Below are 18,959 nucleotides of genomic sequence, written 5' to 3'. Positions count from 1 at the left end.
CCGTTAGCTCCTTGCAGTCACTACCGAGGAATATACTAATATAATATTCATGGATAAGACTTTGCTAGTAGAATCCTAGTGAGTCACGGTTGGCAAGTACGCCTCGCAGTTCAAATTAAGGATTGGGCTTCAAATCTGGTGTCAAACTAGATAAATACTAGAATAATCATTCTGGGGTTTGAATTAACCACTTTCGGGTGAAAAACGTCTAAATGAATGCAGCAAATGTACTCAGGTCTTTGTTTAAATTTGTTTCCTTTATTTATTCATTTGTTTTTAAAGCATTAACTAGCCAGTTATTTAATAAAGTCTAAAGATACATTTAAATTCACCATTTTCAGCGGTAAACCGTCCAAAAGGAAGACAGTACAACAATTATTCCTTGGAAGCGCATAAACGGAAACGCAACAGGATGAGTTTTATTTCGTAAGCCGGAAGTGATTAAATGCCCCCAAATAAGCAGGTGCCTGTGTTCGTGTGTTGGTATGTGTGCGTTTTCCTTTCAGAGCACAAGTGCGTTGAGATGAATTAGCTGTCCTCCGTTCCGAATATTGTTGCTTTTTTGTTTTGTTTTGTTTTTTGTCAGTGACAGTATTTGACGTTTAAGGGTTTCATTTTCTGTGCTCTCTCGTGGCTGCGCTGCTGCACGTGACGCGGAAGGGAAAAGAAAATAACGGTTTTTTTGCTTCTTGGCTCCATTTTCCATGGGATAAACTTGACACAAGTTGATACAAAGCCTCGCAAGGTAAAAATGTTATAAATTACGTAACTATGTCATGAAAAGTGTACGAAAATCACTCATATCAAATGTTTAAAAAACACGAGCACGTGCATCAATGCCCGTGCATTTTATAATTAGGATGCGATTTAAGATTAATTGCACGTTTGCTCTGCTACAATACTTAAAACAGCAATTGAGTCAGTTATAATTAATTTTCACTTTCACTAGATGACTGTTCACATTCTACATGAAATCGTTATTGTTATTGAACATACTTATCAAACCTCTGATCTTCTTTCAAAGGAGTTAGCCTTCATTATCAGTATGGTTACATGATAGAACATTTTCTACGTTCAACTTGTTCCCGCCATTGGTGGAATTTTCCATCAATTGTTGCTTCAGTTGCAGCTGCAGGAGGCGCTCTTCACCGTCACGTGATACTTGAACTGCCAACGAATACTCGATGTTGCATTCAATTTGATTACTAATGAAATTAGCCATGAATAATATGATAGCGTCATTAAAACACACACGAAGCCACAACAAAATAACTACATATTGTCACTTTTGCAAAGGGTGAACTGCAAAGGGAACTCTTGCATGAAAATGACCATTCAAGATTGGCACAAAACTGCTGAACAAGAAACCAACATTTAGTGCATGAACTAATTTTGTACATTTTTTTTTCTTTCACAAAAATCAACTTACTCAAAATGTTAACATTATTGTGGCGCTCTGTTTTTACCGCATATCATTCCTAATTCGCAAAAAAATATTTAGGCCTACTCACGTTGTAGTATCGGGCAGTCAAAGAGCTGGCGTAAGTGCAGCTAAGACATGTCTGCCATCTAGTGGTGATTGGTGTTTGGTTTTACAATTTAAAAACTACAGTCGACAACCTGCATGTTCTGCCATTGTTTCCATGATGCCCCCCCCCCCCCCCAAATTTCCCCCATTCCTCCCGTTTCCCATAGAAAACATATATTGAATGTGTATCAGCAATTTATCAACAATTTTTAGGGGGGTGTAAAAAAAAAAAAAGTTGCCCATCCATGATCTGCAGTGTACCTCTTTGTATTGCATTGTTTCGCATGAATCTCGCAAAGTGCGTCAAGCTTTCCACATTGAAGGGATTTGTTTTTTTCCGATTTAATAAAATGTTGATCACGTGCGTTTTGTTTTGAAATCAATTGGTCTCTCTAGGTGTTGTTTTGCCTGTGGCGGTTGACAACATGGAGGCGAGAGGAAAGTACGACTTCACGGCGACAGCGGCTGGCGAACTGAGCTTTAAGAAGGACGACGTGGTCAAGGTTCGGAACGAAGGTCGTCGCAATGTCGGCCCGTCGTTGCCCAGGCAACTTTTCATCCCAAAAGCATTTTTCTGTCTCCCATCAGATTTTAAGCACACACGGAGAGTGGTACAAAGCCGAGATGGACGGCCGCGAAGGCTTCGTCCCCAAAAACTACGTGGGCGTGACCGTGCCCAGGTAAGCCCCGCCCACATGTGATGTCATCCTTGGTTGTCGCCTTCTTGTGTGGTGACGCGCGGCTGTTTCCAGATGGTTCCAGGAGAACGCCACTCGCGGTGCGGCTGAGCAAATCCTCAGCGCCAAACCCATCGGAGATTTCGTCATCCGAGGATGTCAAAGTTCACCCGGAAACTTCTCCATCTCCGTCAAGTCAGTCGCAAAGTCCAACATTTTGTCTAAGATTTTCGTGTACTTATCAAAAATAACAAAAATTTCGCTTTCTCCAAAAGTGAAGGCGCCTCACTTTATCTCCATTTTGCTAGGTTACATGGTAAAAAATTGATTACATTAATTTCCATTAATCTGTTGATAGCGGCCCCCCAAATGAAATGTTTTTAATAAGAAAATTGCACAGTATAATATTGTACTTTATAAAACAAGTATTTCATTTTTTTTTTCTCAAAAGGTTTTTATTCAATTTTATTTTAGTGTGGGTAGCCAATCCCTGTTTTACGTGGAACGCATTGAAATGCTTACTGGCTTATAAGCAACTATCGATGCTAGCTGTTAGCATGTCAATGGTGTTTTGTATTGTTTGTTAGCATTAAGCTAAATTGACTTTCTCCTAAGGTTGTGCTAAATAAATTCTCCTTGTTTTATGTTTCATTTCGTTATCTGCCAAACTGCTGCTTTTTTATCAAGTGAGTTCACTGCCACCATGCGGCACAGCAATCTCCAATTTCCGATTGCCAATGAAAGCAAATAATCGGCCAAACAAAGGCTATATTTTGAAAAACCCAAAAGTCGGGGTCACTCATACAATATCTTAAGGCAAGAGTGTACAGACTCTTAAATCGTGTCAATTCTACTTTTGTTTGTATGGAAAGTAAAAAGTTTAGCTGATGCTAATGGTTAGCGAATGCTAGTGCAGTGTGTTGACAAAAGTAGCATTGCTAACCTAACGTGGGTTTTAGCGCATCCTTCCTGTTGACCTTGAGTTGTGTTTGTGGCATAACTTTGACCGGGACGCAGGCACGAGTGCGACGTGCAGCACTTCAAGGTGATCCGAGACGAGCGAGGTCACTACTTCCTGTGGGCCGAGAAGTTTGCGTCCCTCAACAAGCTGGTGGACTTCTACAAGACCACCTCCATCTCCAAGACCACCAACATCTTCCTCAACGACGACGGCGCCATCAGAACAACGCCTGGCACACAATCGGTAAACACTGAAAACAATCTTGTGAATTTGACCAACCTCAGAGCACAACGTTGTTAACAACTCTGACATTGGAATAATTAAGAAAAACGCCAAGTATATAAAATGTTGAAAAGTCAAGTCGTTGACTCCTCTCTTGTGGGCGTGTCCGCTTCATCTGCGCTGAAACCACGCCTTGCTCAATGGTCAAGTGTCAATCAAATAGCACACGTGTCGCCTCGCAACGCAAAGGTTGGAATCTCGATGGGCACCTGTGAGCATTTTGTTAACCACAATAATAAAGAAAAAAGTACAGCGGTAACTTGACTTATTTGACTATCAACTAAATATTAAATTAATTCTCCCCATTGAAATGCTAAGATTACATTGCAGCACACAAAAAAACACTTTTCATGAAGTGTAATTACCGCACATACTTCTGCCGTTTTCATGTGTGTCTTTAAGGGGTGTGGCCTAGTCAGCGACATCAGGAGCGGTTTGTGAGTGTCTGTGCGTGAGTTGTGGTCTACGGCAGCTCCTTAAAAATGTTTCCATTTTGCATTTTTGTTTGTCTGGAGCTCTCCTTGCCCACATGCGTTTTTTTTTTTTTTTCTCACCCCACTTCACTTGCGCGACGGCCTCTTTGATGCTCGCTCAAAGTTGACCTCGCAACACAAAGCAAAAAGATGGAACCAAGCTACAGCTGGCTACTGGAAAAACTTGTATGCTGCATCATTCTGTCACCTAGTGGTGTTTTATACTTAGTAGTGTGTCTCCCCCTGCAGGCGAAGGGTGGAAGCTTACCCGAACAGCAAAGCATGTCCAACATCATGGCTGCCAACATGGCCGCCGCCGCCGCACGGCGAGTCAGCGATCAGCCTCAGCACGACAACATGGTAGCCTCACAATATTGTCGCAAAATGTTCCTTTAATGATTCTTCATTCCCACTGTAAATATTTTTAGAGAACCTCTGCTATATTGCCGTTCATCATTTTGCGCCCCGGCTACATCGATTTTCAAGCCATCGTTTTTTTACGGGTTTTTACAATAATAACCTGAAGATCAATGTTTGACTTTGAATGTCAAAGTTGGGACTTGACGGTTAAAATTGGGTACCTGATCGTTATTGTTAAAGTTGGGACTCGGAGGTCTGTTTAAGACTTGTTTTTCAGCCCAGGGGGCGCGGCCTGGAGGAACGCATTGAGAGTGTCGCCCAATCGGGAAGAAGAAGCCCGATCGCTGCCGCTCGAGCACCTGACAGCGCCCGCCTTCACCAGGTCTGACCAACTCGCGGAATTGAATGCTTCTCTGTTAGCATTAGCATAGCAACATGCTACGTGTGCCGCAGAAGGCGGCGGCGCCGCAACAGGTTTTGGCTTTGTACGACTTCAGCGCCGAAGAAGACGACGAGTTGAGCTTCTGCGCCGGCGACGTCATCAACATCACCGACGCCTCCGACCCCGCCTGGTGGACGGGACGATGCGGCGGCAGGAAAGGACTCTTTCCGGCAAACTACACCAGACCACTTTGATGCGGGAGAAGGGGGAGGAGCCAAGTCAGGCTCAATTCATTAGGTACAGCCAGGAGAAATGTTTCGAAATAAAGGGACATTTCATTTTGCTGTGCTTTTAATTTTGTACATACAACGGCCAAGCGGCAACCGCAATCATTTGTGCCGTGCAAATCATTATGGGTAGCCTGCATTCATTCGAGATTATTTTGTCCGAATTGTTGAAAAATCCATTAAAATTCAAATTTGGATTTTGGTGATTAAAACATTGGAGCTTTTCTTGACATTTTGTGCGGTGTTTCCCAATTAGGGATCGGAATTGATAAGAATTTAGTCGTGCCTATTCCATTTCCAATTCGATTCCTTTATTAATTTTATCGATTTTCATGGAGTGAAGGAAAGAACACAAAAAGGCTTGTTTGCTGTAACTCTTTCATATGTTCAACTTTGGACACAGCTTACCCAGTTTTCCCTCATAAAAGTTGGCCACTTACTTGTCAAAGTATTTTCATATTATAGCCCCGGAAGAAATCTGCAGTATTTTATTTGCTTTTGTAAACTATATTTATAAATTGTTTTCTTAGCCCCACTATGTATCGGTCAAGTCCAACTTTAGCCCCGGGGGAGAAAAATTCCCTGCCAGCTGTGGTCTGGCGAACTGCATTTGGGTTCTACTCTCTCTCGACAATTTGACTTGGTATGCAAATGAGCTTTCGGCTCGATTATCGAAACTCACTTTTGAGAAACGCCTGCAGAGAGTCGGGGAACACTCGCACATCGGAGAGCGGCAAGTCCGCACACCTTGACGAACAGTTGGAAAACCTCGTATGACTCGTGCATCGTCCTCGCCGCAACTTGAGCCCGATCGTGGCCGAGAACGATTTTGGTTTTCTTGGTAACTCTGTTGCGACTTCATGTTCTTTAAAGTGTGGTGCTAAAAAAAAAATCCAAATATGTCAAATGTGACATGGAGAAGCAGCTCTGGTGTGTTTTGAGTGTTGAGGCTGAGGTGCTCCACTTTGCTCAGCCAGGAAGTGGTTTGTTTGCTTGACTCCTTGCTGCTGCAGCGTGTGGTCAGGTGACCTTCATCTTCATCATCATCTTCACAACTGATGTGAAGATGTTGATGGCTTATGATGAACTCATTTGACTTCCTGTCAGTGCGGGGAAGTATACATTTTTCAAAAGCGCGCAAGCGAACCGAGTTGGTCTTATTGTAAACGTACGAATGAGCATTTGAATGTTGTGATGGAGGTCGTTGCGCAAGTGACTTTCTCAACGCTCTTGAAACCTCCCAAGGTCTCATCATTCGCCGTGTGGTTCTGTTGCCGTGGTTACCAGGCCACCACAATCAGATAACCTTGTCGGACGAGATGCTCTCCGACACGTACACGCTAACAAACGGCACGTCGGCGTGCGTTCGACGTGGAAAGCATAAAACGCGCTTCGGAACAGGGGCGGAGCTACGGGGTGGCCAAGGCCGCAACCTTCCCCCACACCTAGCGGAAAATCAGATTTTCCTGCCATTTTCACATGGATGCAGTATTCTTAGAGGCCTCGATACTTTGCCACGTTTTTTTTTTTTTTTTTTTTAATGAACTGCTATTTAAAAAACGTTTTCTCACAATTTATCTAAATGCAAACTCTAAAATAATCTAGTAAAGAACATTACATTTTTCCAATAATGTCAACCAAAACCATTATGGCAAGTAATCAACATGGCCGAGAAGTAATTGTTCATCATCCCTTCCACAGTCAAGGTTTTATTGAAATACAATCCGCACATATCCCAATGTTGCGCGCACACTCGCAATACAAGCAGGAACGAACCGAAGTAAAAAGCAACATTTCAAATTGTGAAGAATTAAGAGACTTTTGTGTCATTGTGCTTTCTAGCTATGATTTCAACGAATGAGCCATTGATGGTTGAAAGCAGAATGGCGTCAGTCTGATTGGCTGTTAGCTAGCAAATCAGTGCTTGAGATGGAAAAAAAAATGGCATTCGCTAGTGAATTAACTTCAGCAAAATATTGATTTTGACTTTGATTTCTTCCTGCTTGATTGTGAGTGCGATTGGCATTGATCGGGACAATTTTATTTACTGAAACCCTGACTTTGCATCTTGCAAAGAGAAAAACAGCAGCGCCTGAAAACAGCCGCAGGAGAGCTGTTGGTATGCAAATCTGTAATGATGACTTTTTGGATTTTCATTCTGCGCATGGAAAAATATTGAGATGAAGACAGACTAAAAACAATACCTACAACGTGTTTTATTTCAATTACATTTCAATTAATGAGTCAAATGTTTGGTTGCGGTTTTGGTGCGGTGTGACTTGTTTACCGATTGTTGTTCTTTCTTTCGGGGTTGTCAACCTAAATCAGAAGCTTGCAACCGAAACTAACGTCGGTAAAAGGTCGATGTTGAGAATCCCCACAGTAAGGGCGAACAGCTGGTTCGGTTGCTTGTCTTTGCTGCTATTAGCGGCGGCCTTTTGTAGAACTGCTAAGAGCGCCGCAGTAACAAAGCACTTTGCTAACGAGCTATGGATCGGGTCTGCCAGTGCTTGGCTATCGAGCGTAGCTTTTGTCATCCGAGCCATTGCAAAGAAAACGTGCTGAACTTAACGAGCCCCGAGACGCTAATCACATTGTGACCGCCGCACAAACGCGTGACTGTGTGTTTTTGTTTTTTTAAACCTCAAAAGAACGTTAGCAATTACGTTAGCCACTGTTGTCAGTATTCCAGGAAATATTTTACACACGCTGTTGCGGATGCAAATCCGTTATTAGTTTTTAGCAATGTTGGCCAACAATGTTTGACATGATTCGTGCCGGTAATCATGCTAAGGAACACGTTAGCCCAAACCGGCAGACTTTGCTAATTGCTAAATAAGTTCCTCATGTTCGCAGCCTTTGAAACATTTTCAGCAATTACCTTTAAACATGTCAAAGGTACCGTAGTTGGAAACAAATCTCTAAATTCACTTTTAACATTTGATTGAGTGCGTTTTGTACATTGTACACGTGTAAACGCCTCCTCACTGTCTTGCGCTAACACTTATAGAAGTACTTGATAATATTTCAACAAAGTTACTCTTTCCGTGTATTTCACTTATTCTTTGCTTTTTCTTAGCACTTTGACATCTTCTTGTATAACACAACTTTTCTTATTCCTGACTCATAAGTGCCCTTGAAGAGTCTCAAACAAATAACGGATCTCAGAAATGTGCCAGACTCTTTTTCAACTTTTTCATGTCAAAAAGTGTTTGGCGTTTTCAAATCAAAATATATTCTTGCCGGTCCAAACTCCAGGTTGATTTGAAAAATCTTCAATAACTATGCGGGGTTTGAGAAAAGCATTTGTTTTCTTTCACAAGGGCCCTTGTTGAGCGTGGGCGCCCGATCGAGAAGCGGGAAATACGGAAACGAGGCAACTCCAGGGTGGCGAGTGATCGTCTGACCGCCGAAACACGTCAAGGTCACCGTTTATTGTCGGCGAGAGACCGCGGGAAACATTGCTCGAGCAGAAGGCCCAACGCGTGCTTCTGTCGACTGAAAATGACATCACAACTGCTCAGGTAACGACCAATCACGGCTGACCTTTTTTCTGAATCTGAGACGTTATTGGTCGTTGTGAGCACTTGCGATGTCATTTTCAGTCGACAGAAGTGACAAAATGGCCGCCCCCGGAGATAGCTAAAAACGAGTGGATTAACCCTTATTCCACAATCGCAATTTTTATCAGAATGCCTTGTTTCAACTAGTGGGCTTGCATAGAACATATTCCTGAAAAAAATATGTTTGGGTTGACTTCCGCTTTAAGAAAAAAAAAACATATTGTACTCCATTATTTATCTGACTCGCTGCTCCATTAAAAGTCAAACACTATCTCCCATTTCTTCTTTCCAGAAGGTTCACTAACACTGCAACCTCCCTTGTGACACTTACACACACACACTTAGACACACATGCACACTGAATGGCATCCTGACACCTCCCACTTGACTAGCTGTCTCCTAGTTACAAGCGGACAAGTGCTCTATTCCTGCTGCTGCTGCTGCTGATGATGACGACGGTGATGATGATGATGATGATGATGATGATGATGGTTCCACTCACGATGCAACGTGGACTTGAGCTGACCGAACCTGGCGACCGGTCGAGTTTGGTGCTGGTGTTGTGAACAGAAGACGAACAAGTCGTCCAAAAGGTAAGATGCATTCTTTGTGCTTGGGCCACCAAAAACAGAAGACGGAGTGTCCTTCAAGTCTGCACACATTGGCCCCCCCCCCCCAAAAAAAAAATGCACGTTTTCAACACTTTCTTCAGTTGGAAGATGAACAAACATCATGAGCGAGATTTGTGATGCAAAGATTGATGCAAGATTGACGGCAATTTAATGCCATGATTTGCAGATTGCAGACAAATTACCTTAGGGTAATAGTTATGCAAATTGGGAAGTATATTATCAATAGTGATATAATTAGGAAATTTAATACACTCATTATTTACAGTGGATGAAACTGTTGATATGCTAATATATATGCGTAACATTGAAAAAAGTCATTTGAAAATTATGTGCAAATTGAGAGATGGAAATTTGTTAGCACAATAGTGATTTTACATATCGTCGCTGTCATGTGAAAAACACATCTCCATTTTTTTTTCATTTATTTATTTTTACATGAATCATATTTCCGCGTTGCAAACATCGCATTAAAGTGAAAATTAAAAAAAGTTTCCGAAATTGGAGATAAGTGTTTTTCACAGGACAGCGACGATATGCAATACGTACAATGTAATAAAATACAGTTGTTGAGCAGCATAATGTTGATAAAAAAATTATATATATAAATATATATATATATATATATATATATATATATATATATGTATATATATATATATTTATATGTGTATATATATATATATATATATATGTATATGCATACAGTCTGACAATGTGATTAATATTAATATTGATAGTTTGATGAAGAAATTGTCACTGAAAAGAAACTTTAACATCCATCATCATCATCATCATCATCAGCAGCAGCAGCAGCAGTGAGAAATATGATGCAGCTTCTGCTGCGTGTGAGTGGAACACACGCGTTTGCGTGCGCACATGCGCGTGTGTGTAGTTCCACGGCAAGCTTTCAAGTCCCGCTGACCTTTGGGATGGTCGCAGAACAACCTGCTGACATTTCGTCTCCCAGCGTTAGCGCAATTAGCATTTAGCACATGTCACAAATCATTAAATTGATTTGAAAGTAGCTTCAACTTATTGAAACACTTCTGCGAGTATTTGAGTGTTCCCCTGGGGCGTGGCTAAAACAGTGACGCCCCTCCCCCATGACATAAAAACTTGAGCGCCTTCATTAGCGTCAGTGATTATCCAGCTCGCTTGTGATGTGCAATTAGCTAGCAAGCTATGTCTTCATCCTGAAAATGCATCTTCTCTTCTTCGGATAGCCGGAGGCGTGTTTGATTAAAAAGTGAACCAATCAAGCAATCAATATCATTTTTTTGTGTTCTTTGAAGACGTTTAAGGACTCGACAATATCGACGTTCTACTTGACTTTGTGTTCTCATCGTCCTTTCATTTCTTTGTGTTTTGCCTTTGGCGAGAAGGCGCTGACGTTTATTGATGATTTATGACTTTGATATCGGAGGCCCCGCTGGCGCGTTTCCATGGCGACCACCCCTGACGAGCAAAGACGCCGAAATGATGTGGACGCTTGGTGATATTAAAAGCAAAAGTGGCCGTTTTTGTTTCATACGCACACACAATAACCATTTGAAGTGGCGGTGCCTGTGGAGGATTAAATGTAGTCCACATTTGAAGTTTTGCATCATCTTTTTTTTTTTTTTGCAGCCAAGCCGTTTTGCCAACATGGAGGCGGCGGTGGAGAACGCCAGCGCCGCCTTCCGGGATCTTCCTCTGCTCCCACTCAACGTCAGCAACGCGACGGCGCCGGACGACGGGTCGGGCCCCGGCGTGGCTGGCGTCCTCATCCCGCTCATCTACGTGATCGTGTGCGTGATCGGTCTGGGCGGGAACACGCTGGTCATCCACATCGTGCTGCGTCACTCCAAGATGGAGTCGGTGACCAACATGTACATCCTCAACCTGGCCATCGCCGACGAGCTCTTCATGCTGGGCCTTCCCTTCCTGGCCGTGCAGAACTCGCTGCAGACGTGGCCGTTCGGGTCGTTCATGTGCCGCCTGGTGATGACGGTGGACTCCATCAACCAGTTCACCAGCATCTTCTGCCTGACCGTCATGAGCGTGGACCGCTACCTGGCGGTGGGCCACCCCATCCGCTCGGCCCGCTGGCGCCGCCCCCGCGTTGCCAAGGCGGTCAACGGCACCGTGTGGGCGCTGTCCTTCCTGGTGGTCCTGCCCGTGGTGGTCTTCGCCAACATCCAGAAAGCGGGCGGCAACTGCAACATCCTGTGGCCGGCCCCCGCCAAGGTGTGGAGGGCGGCGTTCATCGTCTACACGTCCACGGTGGGCTTCCTGTGCCCGCTGCTCATCATCTGCCTCTGCTACCTGCTCATCGTCTTCAAGGTTATCTTTGCAAATGCATCGAGGGCTCTTTGTTCGTTGGTCGCCGCGGTCTAAATCCGCAAAGAATCTCGGTTTGAGGCCCCAGTAGTCCAAACCTGATATTCAGAATCAGATTGTGTTTGCGAATAATGCGAATAATACAAATTAAGTTGCAAAATCCACCCGTTTTTGTCCATTTCAGTGGCCGGCCGTTTTGTCGCTTCCTGTCCACCGAAAATGACAACATAGTTGCTCAGGTAACAACCAATCACAGCTCAGATTCACAAGACAGGTGAGGCGTGATTGGTTGTTCCAACTGTGACGTCGACAGCGAGTGACAAAATGGCCGCCCCCTGAGATGGCTAAAAAATGGGTGGATTTTGCTGCTTAATTTGTATCCCACAAACACAATATTACTCGGAATATCAAGTGTGACTTCATACAACATATTATTGGGAAGCACATTTTGGGCTTGACTTCTTCTTTAGTGGAAGTCAACGCAAACCTTTTTTTTTTTCAAGATTATGTTCTATGCAATCCCACTAGTTGAAACAGAGCATTCTGATAAAAAATTGCGTTTGTGGAATAAGAGTTAATCCACCCGTTTCTAGCCATCTCTGGGGGCGGCCATTTTGTCTTCTGTCGACTAAAAATGACCTCATCACGGCTGACCTGTTTTCTGAATCTGAGCCGTGATTGGTCGTTGTGAGCAGTTGTAATGTCATTTTCGGTCGACAGAAGACAAAATGGCCGCCCCCAGGGATGGCCAAACCAGTGCATTTTGCTGCTTGATTTATATTCCACAAACGCAAAATTAATCAGACTAGTTTCAACTAGTGGGCCTGCTGGCAACATATTCTTGAAAAAAATATGTTTGGGTTGACTCCCACTTTAAATGTAATGTATTACTTATTATTTTGATTCGAAGGTGCGCAGCTCGGCCAAGAAGGTCCACGCAGCCTCGGCCAAGCGCCGCAAGTCGGAGCGCAAGGTGACGCGCATGGTGGTGATCGTGGTGGCCGTCTTCGTCTTGTGCTGGCTGCCCTTCTACGCGCTGAACGTGCTCAACCTGCTGGTGGCGCTGCCCTCCGACTACCAGGGCCTCTACTACTTCGTGGTGGTGCTGGGCTACGCCAACAGCTGCGCCAACCCGCTGGTCTACGGCTTCATGTCGGACAACTTCAAGAGGGGCTTCCGCAAAGCCCTCTGCCGCGCCACCCGCAAGGTGGAGGACCACCGCGCCAGCCAGCCGCCACAGGAGGGCAGCAGGCGGGCACTGGTGCCCCGGGAGAGCCTGAGGCGAGGACTCCGCCAAGACGACGACGTCTCGGAAATGACGCAAGTCTTGAGAATGGGGCGGAACGGAATGGCGGGCTGCCCGCCACAGGGTCTGGAGCCCTTATTGCCAGAGGCCGACGCCGCCGGGCAGGATCCCCAAGGACAAATGGCGCAATCCGGCGGCAGGGACCTTGAGACCGGCGAGGCCTCACTCGCGACACCTTTGCTCGGAAACGACGCAAACTGGAGCGCAAAAACGATGCCTGACGACAACGTGGAGCATAGCGGCGCTTTGGAAATAATGGACTTGTAATACGAAGACCGAGCTGCGCAGGGAACAAGCCATTTGTCAAGAAGTGCTCTGAAATTGCTTGGCGACCAGTCCGGTCGCGACCAATCACGGCTCATCTGTTTTCTGAAGCCGAACAATGATTGGTTCTTCCTTGAAGCACTGAGTAACTGTGATGTCATTTCTGGTCGACAGCAAGTGACAAAATGGCCGCCCCCTGAGATGGACAAAAATGGGTGGATTTTACTACTGAACTCATATTCCACAAACACAATATCAATCAGAATGCCGTGTTTAGACTCGTGGGGCTGCGTAGAACATATTATTGGAAAGAAAATTTGGGGGTGGCTTCCTTTTTAAGTACAGTACCAAAGTACAAGGTTACTTCCCAGCACTGTTTGACACACTTGGCTTTACACATCTCATGTTGACATTTAAGAACACATGAAAAGTATTTGTAATTGACGTTGCCTGTCCTCTGAGTGGCGTCGAAAACCTGTAAGAGGGTTTTGTCTATGTTCAGGTGTTGGGCGTGATTGCGGCCTCACTGTGACTCATTCGTTTTGTGTCTGTGAGCCACTTGAGTGACAATATGCACTCTTGTGCTACTTCAACACACTAACTAATTACTGAAATTGTGTGTGTGTGCGTGCATGCGTGCGTGTTGGTTATTGTGATGGGATCTCTTGGTTACGCTGCAGTCCCACCAGTCCATTGCTAGTCATCATGTGAAGTGTTGATTAAAAGTCTGGAGCTTCTCCCGGTAAATCTGATTGCTTTTGCTAATTCATCCCAGCTGTATTGTGTGCCCTTTGCTGGGTTTTGTATTGTTTGTTGATTTGGACAGATGGATAGACTATGAAAATAATCAAACGAATATTATGGGACTTAATAATGTGGGCTGAATGAGCTGTGATCATTTTATTAAAATAATTATTCTGGAATAGTTTTTTCTACATACATGGTGAAATTGTTCATTTTAATATTCATAATAATTTTCAGTGAGCTATTCTGAATAATTATTTAATGTCATACATGAATAAATACATTTTTGATTTAGCAGTTCTAATGTATAGTACTGTTCCGAAAGTAATCTCGATTCGAGAACGCTCGTGAAATATGCAAGCATTTTGCGTGTAGTCCCAAGAATGTCCCGCTAGAGGCAGCAGCACGCTACTCTGAGCCACACGAAGAAGAGTACGCCGGAAGAGAGCGTCCCTGTTCCTAATCAATAGTTGGGCGTCTGCTTGGATGCTTCCGAAGCAGACTTGTTTTTTTTCTTTCCCTCTCTATCGACTTTCGTCCGAGTGTCCTCCGGCGTCATGTCGAGCTTCCAGCGGCTCCAAGCTGCCGTCAACGAGCGTCTTCGCGCGGCCGCCGAGGAGATCTTCCAGGCGGTGAAAGGCACCATCGTCGACCTCGAGGATGAGCTGCGGCGCTCCAGGCTGGAGCTCAATCGACACCAAAGGCTCGCACAAGAAAAAGGTTCGTTTCTCTTCTGACCTTGGAAACTCCGAGCCATTAAACTCGTCCAAATGTCTTTCAATGACTCCATCGACAACTTCGTTGGATCACGTTCAGTTTGCACTGCTGCTTCGTTGACGAAAGAGGCCGCTAGTGAGTCGTGCAAAACGCATACGCACAGGTAGAAGCTGAATGTGACACTCAAAAATGTGTGGTCACAATTATTTTGTTAATAAGAGCTTATTTTGTACTCAATTTATTTTACAAGCAAATGTAAATGAAAACATTTTTTCAAATTCATTATGATAACTGTGGATAGGAAACAAAGAACGGAACCATTGTTGTTGTCAAGTGTTGTTGCGCCCAGGTTCCTAGTTAAGCGAGGGAACTCACTCCCCCTCCCTTCAGAAGAGGTTTGGGATGGAAAGAAAGCGGTCCGTGTCTTCACTCCTTCTCCACTTTTACCTGTGTGTTTCAGGTGTTAAGACACAGCCAAAATCTTTTTGTTATCCGGGATTCCAAGTCTTTGGGACCCGTAACATTGAGGACATTGAGGAGGAAGCATCATGAACACGCGAATACGTATTATTGGATCAGGGTCAAAGCCGATATTGTAAATGCTTGATTGTAGAAAGTCAACACCAAGGGCAGAATTGGGTTACTTTTGCTACCGTCATAGTAATCATGTTAATGCCAATAATAATGGTTTTCAATTAAGGGATAGAAATTAAAATCCGATTCTTCGATTTGTATTATTGAAAAATAATCAACAGGTTAATTATTATAATATTTGATAGTTGCAACTTGGAGCCGTAATGCTATATTGACCGTGATACATAGAACTGTCAAATTTCCAATTATAATACACCCTGTGTATGCAATTTGTATTGGACATTGAAACATAAAATCAAATTTAGACATTAAAATAACATTTAAATGTGCTAATCATATAGCCCCATTTCTGTAATGAGTGTAGATTGAGAGGGATTTGTATTTGGAGTTGTATTTTATTTTTCAAAGTATACAGGGACAGTGCATATTTATACAGTTTCCTGTAAATATGACAGATTATAGCCAATGGCTAATTTGCATCTGTTGTTCCTGTTATTAATATGGATAATCACAACAACATGAGTGTTGCTTTGTTTTGCGGTGAAGATGCAGCGCTGCCGTGTGTGTCAGTCCCGCCGGAAGGCCTGCAGCTGCAAGACGAAGGCGAGGGTGAGCTGTGCGATCGCGACTGGAAAGCGCCGCTCGAGCAGGATCCCACCGTCAGTGAGCGGGTAAACCCAGCCCAGCTGAGCGTTTATTCCAGATCCTAACAGTACGCGCTTTGTCCTCTTTAAGACAAAGCCTTGCACTAGTAGAATGATCTAGTTACTAGTTACATGTTACTAGTCAGGCCAAAGTATTTACTAGTTGACACGTGTGCTTCTAGTACTACAAGTTGATGTAAAATTCTGTGAGTTAACATTTAGCACTTGACTAGCATTCCTTAGTAGCGTGCAGTCAGCTTGTGCTACTCATATGGCTAACAATTAACAGATTTTTTTTTTTGTTGTTGAAATTTTTTTATGCTACATAAAGCAACATTGAGTGCTCTGAAAAGCACTATAAGAAATCAAATCTATTGTTGTTGTTATTCTTAAGGACGCTCAACTTACCTCAACATAGTTCTTTGGCACCAAGATGCCAGCGAGTGGCACTCGTGGTACTCGTTCCGCACTTTGAGAATGACTGTACTAGCGCGTGGACAATTCAGCTGTAAGAGCGCCCCATCAACGTGCGGTGACGGTGATTCCAGAGTGTGAGAGGAGACGATGAGCCGAGCAGCACACGGGAGCAGCAGGCGGCCGTGGCGTGCGACCATCGGCAAGAGGTGGCGCACCAAGATGAAGTGGTGCGTCAAGGCGACATCGACAACGGTAACGGTGACAACGGTGACGATGACAAAGCGTCTTCACTGACCACGCAGGGCCAGGTAAGCGTAACCCAAAAAAAAAAAAACATTTCCTACTCCGACCGACAAGGATTTTTCTAGTTGAAAACAGATGTTTGCATTTGCGATATAAAAAGACAGCAGACTTAATTTTACCTCTTTTAGGTCCATTAGAATGACCAAAATTAGTTCTATTTGATTTATGCCATAAAAATGAGAGATTTTTGTGGGCTTGGTTGAGATGCTTCAGAGCAGACGCACGTCAAAATGCAATTAAATGTTATTTTGAATGGAATCAAAAGTCTTGCATTTCACTTGTCTTTAGCTGTACGAAGCCTTGCATGACTTTCTTCCAAATCTGGATTTGGTGGCGTTGCCTTTCAACAAGACGACGTGGGTCAAACGTTTTTGGACATGCCTGCCCTAACCCGATGATTTGACTTCCGAAGGACAGCGATGAGGAGTGGCGGCCCAGCGAGAGCGATGAGCCCAAGAAGAAAACGCCGCGGAAGGCCAAGGCGGCCTTCAGCTGCAAAGTTTGCGCCAAGAGCTTCCACGCCGTCATCTCGCTGGCCAATCACGTCGAGGCGCACCCCAAGGACGTGTGCGGCGTGTGCGGCCAGCGCTTCGACTCGGACGAAAGCTTCGAAAGCCACGTCAAGACGCATATGAGGGGCAACGTGTGCGACGTGTGCGGCAAAGGCTTCGGCACGGCCAAGGCTCTGGAGATGCACGCGCGCGTGCACACGGGCGAGAAGCCCTTCGAGTGCGGCGAGTGCAGCAAGGCCTTCAATTGTCATCACAACCTGACCCGCCACATGCGCCGGCACACGGGGGAGAAACCCTACGCCTGCCACGTGAGCATCCGCAATTATTCCGTATTGTTCATATCCGCTTTCCTCACTCATTTCATAAGAATGGCGCACCTTTTTTGTTAAACGTCATCCAAAATCTAAGGGCCGTGTTATACACGACCTCGTACAAAATGATACGGATGTTAGCTCTACCTATTAAGTGGACTACTAAATACGGCTTTCCACAGGTATGCGGCCAGCAGTTCAGCGACCACTCCACCAGGAAGCGCCACCTGCAGGTCCACGAGAGCATCGCGGACGGCGTGCCAGGCGAGCGGCAGGCGAGCGGCGAGCAGCCCAAGGGTCGCGTGGTGTGCGTGGTGTGCGGTAAAGGCTTCCACTCCGTCATTTCTCTGGTCAACCACGCCCACGAGCACGAGGCCGACTGCGGCGTGTGCGGCGCCCGCGTCGACGACCTGCCGGCGCACCTGCGGACGCACAACAGCGGCAAGGTGTGCGCCGTGTGCGGCAAGCGCTTCGACAGCGCCCGCGACCTGGACACGCACATGCGCGTGCACACGGGCGAGAAGCCCTTCCTGTGCAGCGAGTGCGGCAAAGCCTTCAACTGTCAGCACAACATGCGGCGCCACATGCGCACGCACACGGGCGAGCGGCCCTACGCCTGCGACCAGTGCGGCAAGCTCTTCAACGACCACTCGGCCAGGGTGCGCCACCTGCTCACGCACCAGAAGAAGGAGACGTCCAAGGGCCGGCGCTCGCCCAAGAAAAGCCGCGTCATCTGCGTGGTGTGCGGCCGCATGTTCCACTCGCTGGTCTCGCTGGTCAACCACTCGGAGAGCCACCAGACGGACTGCGCCGTGTGCGGCGCTCACACCGACACCGGCGACCAGATGAAGGCCCACCTGGCCACGCACAAAAACGGCAAAGTGTGCGGAATGTGCGGCAAGTGCTTCGACAGCCGCCGGGATCTGGACACGCACATGCGGGTGCACACGGGCGAGAAGCCCTTCCAGTGTAGCGTGTGCGGGAAGGCCTTCAACTGTCAGCACAACATGAAGCGACACATGCGCACGCACACGGGCGAGAAGCCGTACGCGTGCGGCGTGTGCGGACGGCGCTTCGGCGACCGCTCGTCCCTCAGCAAGCACAATGACGTGCACACGGGCCAGAAGGCGCACAAGTGCCAAGTGTGCGGGAAGGCCTTCTTCCGCAAGGCCAACCTCAGACTGCACATGAAGTGCCACGGGGACCAACGGTGACGCCGGCCACGCCCTTCTCCTGCCAATGCCAATACCTTGAGTTAATTAAGATCCACTGTATGTTGAAGCGATGACAGGAATTTCTATCCATCAGAAAAATTGTTTTTGTTTTTTGTTTTGTTTTGTTTTTTTGTGGCAATTGACTTTTTTCTTGGTGTAAAATCACTGGCAGATTTTTGTATTATTCATGGCAGAGTGTGGTCCTGACACTGTACTGCTCTTCCAAAGACTTTCTTGAGTTTTTTTTTCCTCTTATTGCCCCTCCAAATTCACGCCGGTCCAGCAGCAGGTACATCACCTTGTTGACATTTAACATCACAACAGCATGAAAAAAAAGAATTTGTGTTAATGTTGGTCTAAATACTGGTTGTGCTATTAGTCAACTTTTAATAAACTTTTACAGAGGTTTTGTATTGACTTCTGCTCTTTTTTTGGTTGTTTTATTTTGAAATACGAAACTACAATGTGA

At 45.3% G+C, this 18,959-nt stretch overlaps 3 protein-coding genes across 8 annotated transcripts; all 3 read left to right on the top strand.

The window, feature by feature from the left end:
• The first annotated feature begins 426 nt into the window (after positions 1-426).
• On the top strand, positions 427-8,784 carry grap2a (GRB2 related adaptor protein 2a). 3 transcript variants are annotated; one of them, XM_086055687.1, is made up of 9 exons: positions 427-745; positions 1,925-2,031; positions 2,117-2,208; positions 2,281-2,400; positions 3,223-3,409; positions 4,171-4,281; positions 4,559-4,663; positions 4,735-4,960; positions 8,274-8,784. In XM_086055687.1, the coding sequence occupies exons 2-8, from the start codon at positions 1,954-1,956 to the stop codon at positions 4,915-4,917; spliced, it is 876 nt and encodes a 291-aa protein (XP_085911813.1). In that variant the 5' UTR covers positions 427-745; positions 1,925-1,953; the 3' UTR covers positions 4,918-4,960; positions 8,274-8,784. The 3 variants fall into 3 exon arrangements, with proteins under 3 accessions (XP_085911813.1, XP_085911814.1, XP_085911812.1); XM_086055688.1 differs by lacking the exon at positions 8,274-8,784 and having other exon boundaries at positions 4,738-5,005; XM_086055686.1 differs by lacking the exon at positions 8,274-8,784 and having other exon boundaries at positions 4,735-5,005.
• Positions 4,815-13,772, top strand: LOC147134124 (somatostatin receptor type 5-like). Of its 3 annotated transcripts, none has more exons than XM_086055683.1 (3): positions 4,815-4,960; positions 10,772-11,467; positions 12,375-13,772. In XM_086055683.1, the coding sequence occupies exons 2-3, from the start codon at positions 10,790-10,792 to the stop codon at positions 13,035-13,037; spliced, it is 1,341 nt and encodes a 446-aa protein (XP_085911809.1). In that variant the 5' UTR covers positions 4,815-4,960; positions 10,772-10,789; the 3' UTR covers positions 13,038-13,772. The 3 variants fall into 3 exon arrangements, with proteins under 3 accessions (XP_085911809.1, XP_085911810.1, XP_085911807.1); XM_086055684.1 differs by lacking the exon at positions 4,815-4,960 and adding an exon at positions 8,907-9,106 and having other exon boundaries at positions 10,772-11,407; XM_086055681.1 differs by lacking the exon at positions 4,815-4,960 and adding an exon at positions 8,907-9,106.
• On the top strand, positions 13,053-18,907 carry LOC147134123 (uncharacterized). 2 transcript variants are annotated; one of them, XM_086055679.1, is made up of 6 exons: positions 13,053-13,776; positions 14,280-14,498; positions 15,636-15,760; positions 16,282-16,458; positions 16,866-17,273; positions 17,459-18,907. In XM_086055679.1, exons 2-6 carry the CDS (start codon positions 14,336-14,338, stop codon positions 18,488-18,490), a joined length of 1,905 nt encoding a protein of 634 aa, XP_085911805.1. In that variant the 5' UTR covers positions 13,053-13,776; positions 14,280-14,335; the 3' UTR covers positions 18,491-18,907. The 2 variants fall into 2 exon arrangements, with proteins under 2 accessions (XP_085911805.1, XP_085911806.1); XM_086055680.1 differs by lacking the exon at positions 13,053-13,776 and having other exon boundaries at positions 14,149-14,498; positions 15,636-15,698.
• Positions 18,908-18,959: the final 52 nt, after the last annotated feature.

The sequence above is a fragment of the Filicampus tigris genome, chromosome 16 (assembly GCF_054856515.1).
Source record: "Filicampus tigris isolate MCC_2025a chromosome 16, RoL_Ftig_1.0, whole genome shotgun sequence".
In the NCBI taxonomy this organism is placed as follows: domain Eukaryota; kingdom Metazoa; phylum Chordata; class Actinopteri; order Syngnathiformes; family Syngnathidae; genus Filicampus; species Filicampus tigris.
This window is presented reverse-complemented; position numbering and strand designations above follow the sequence as displayed.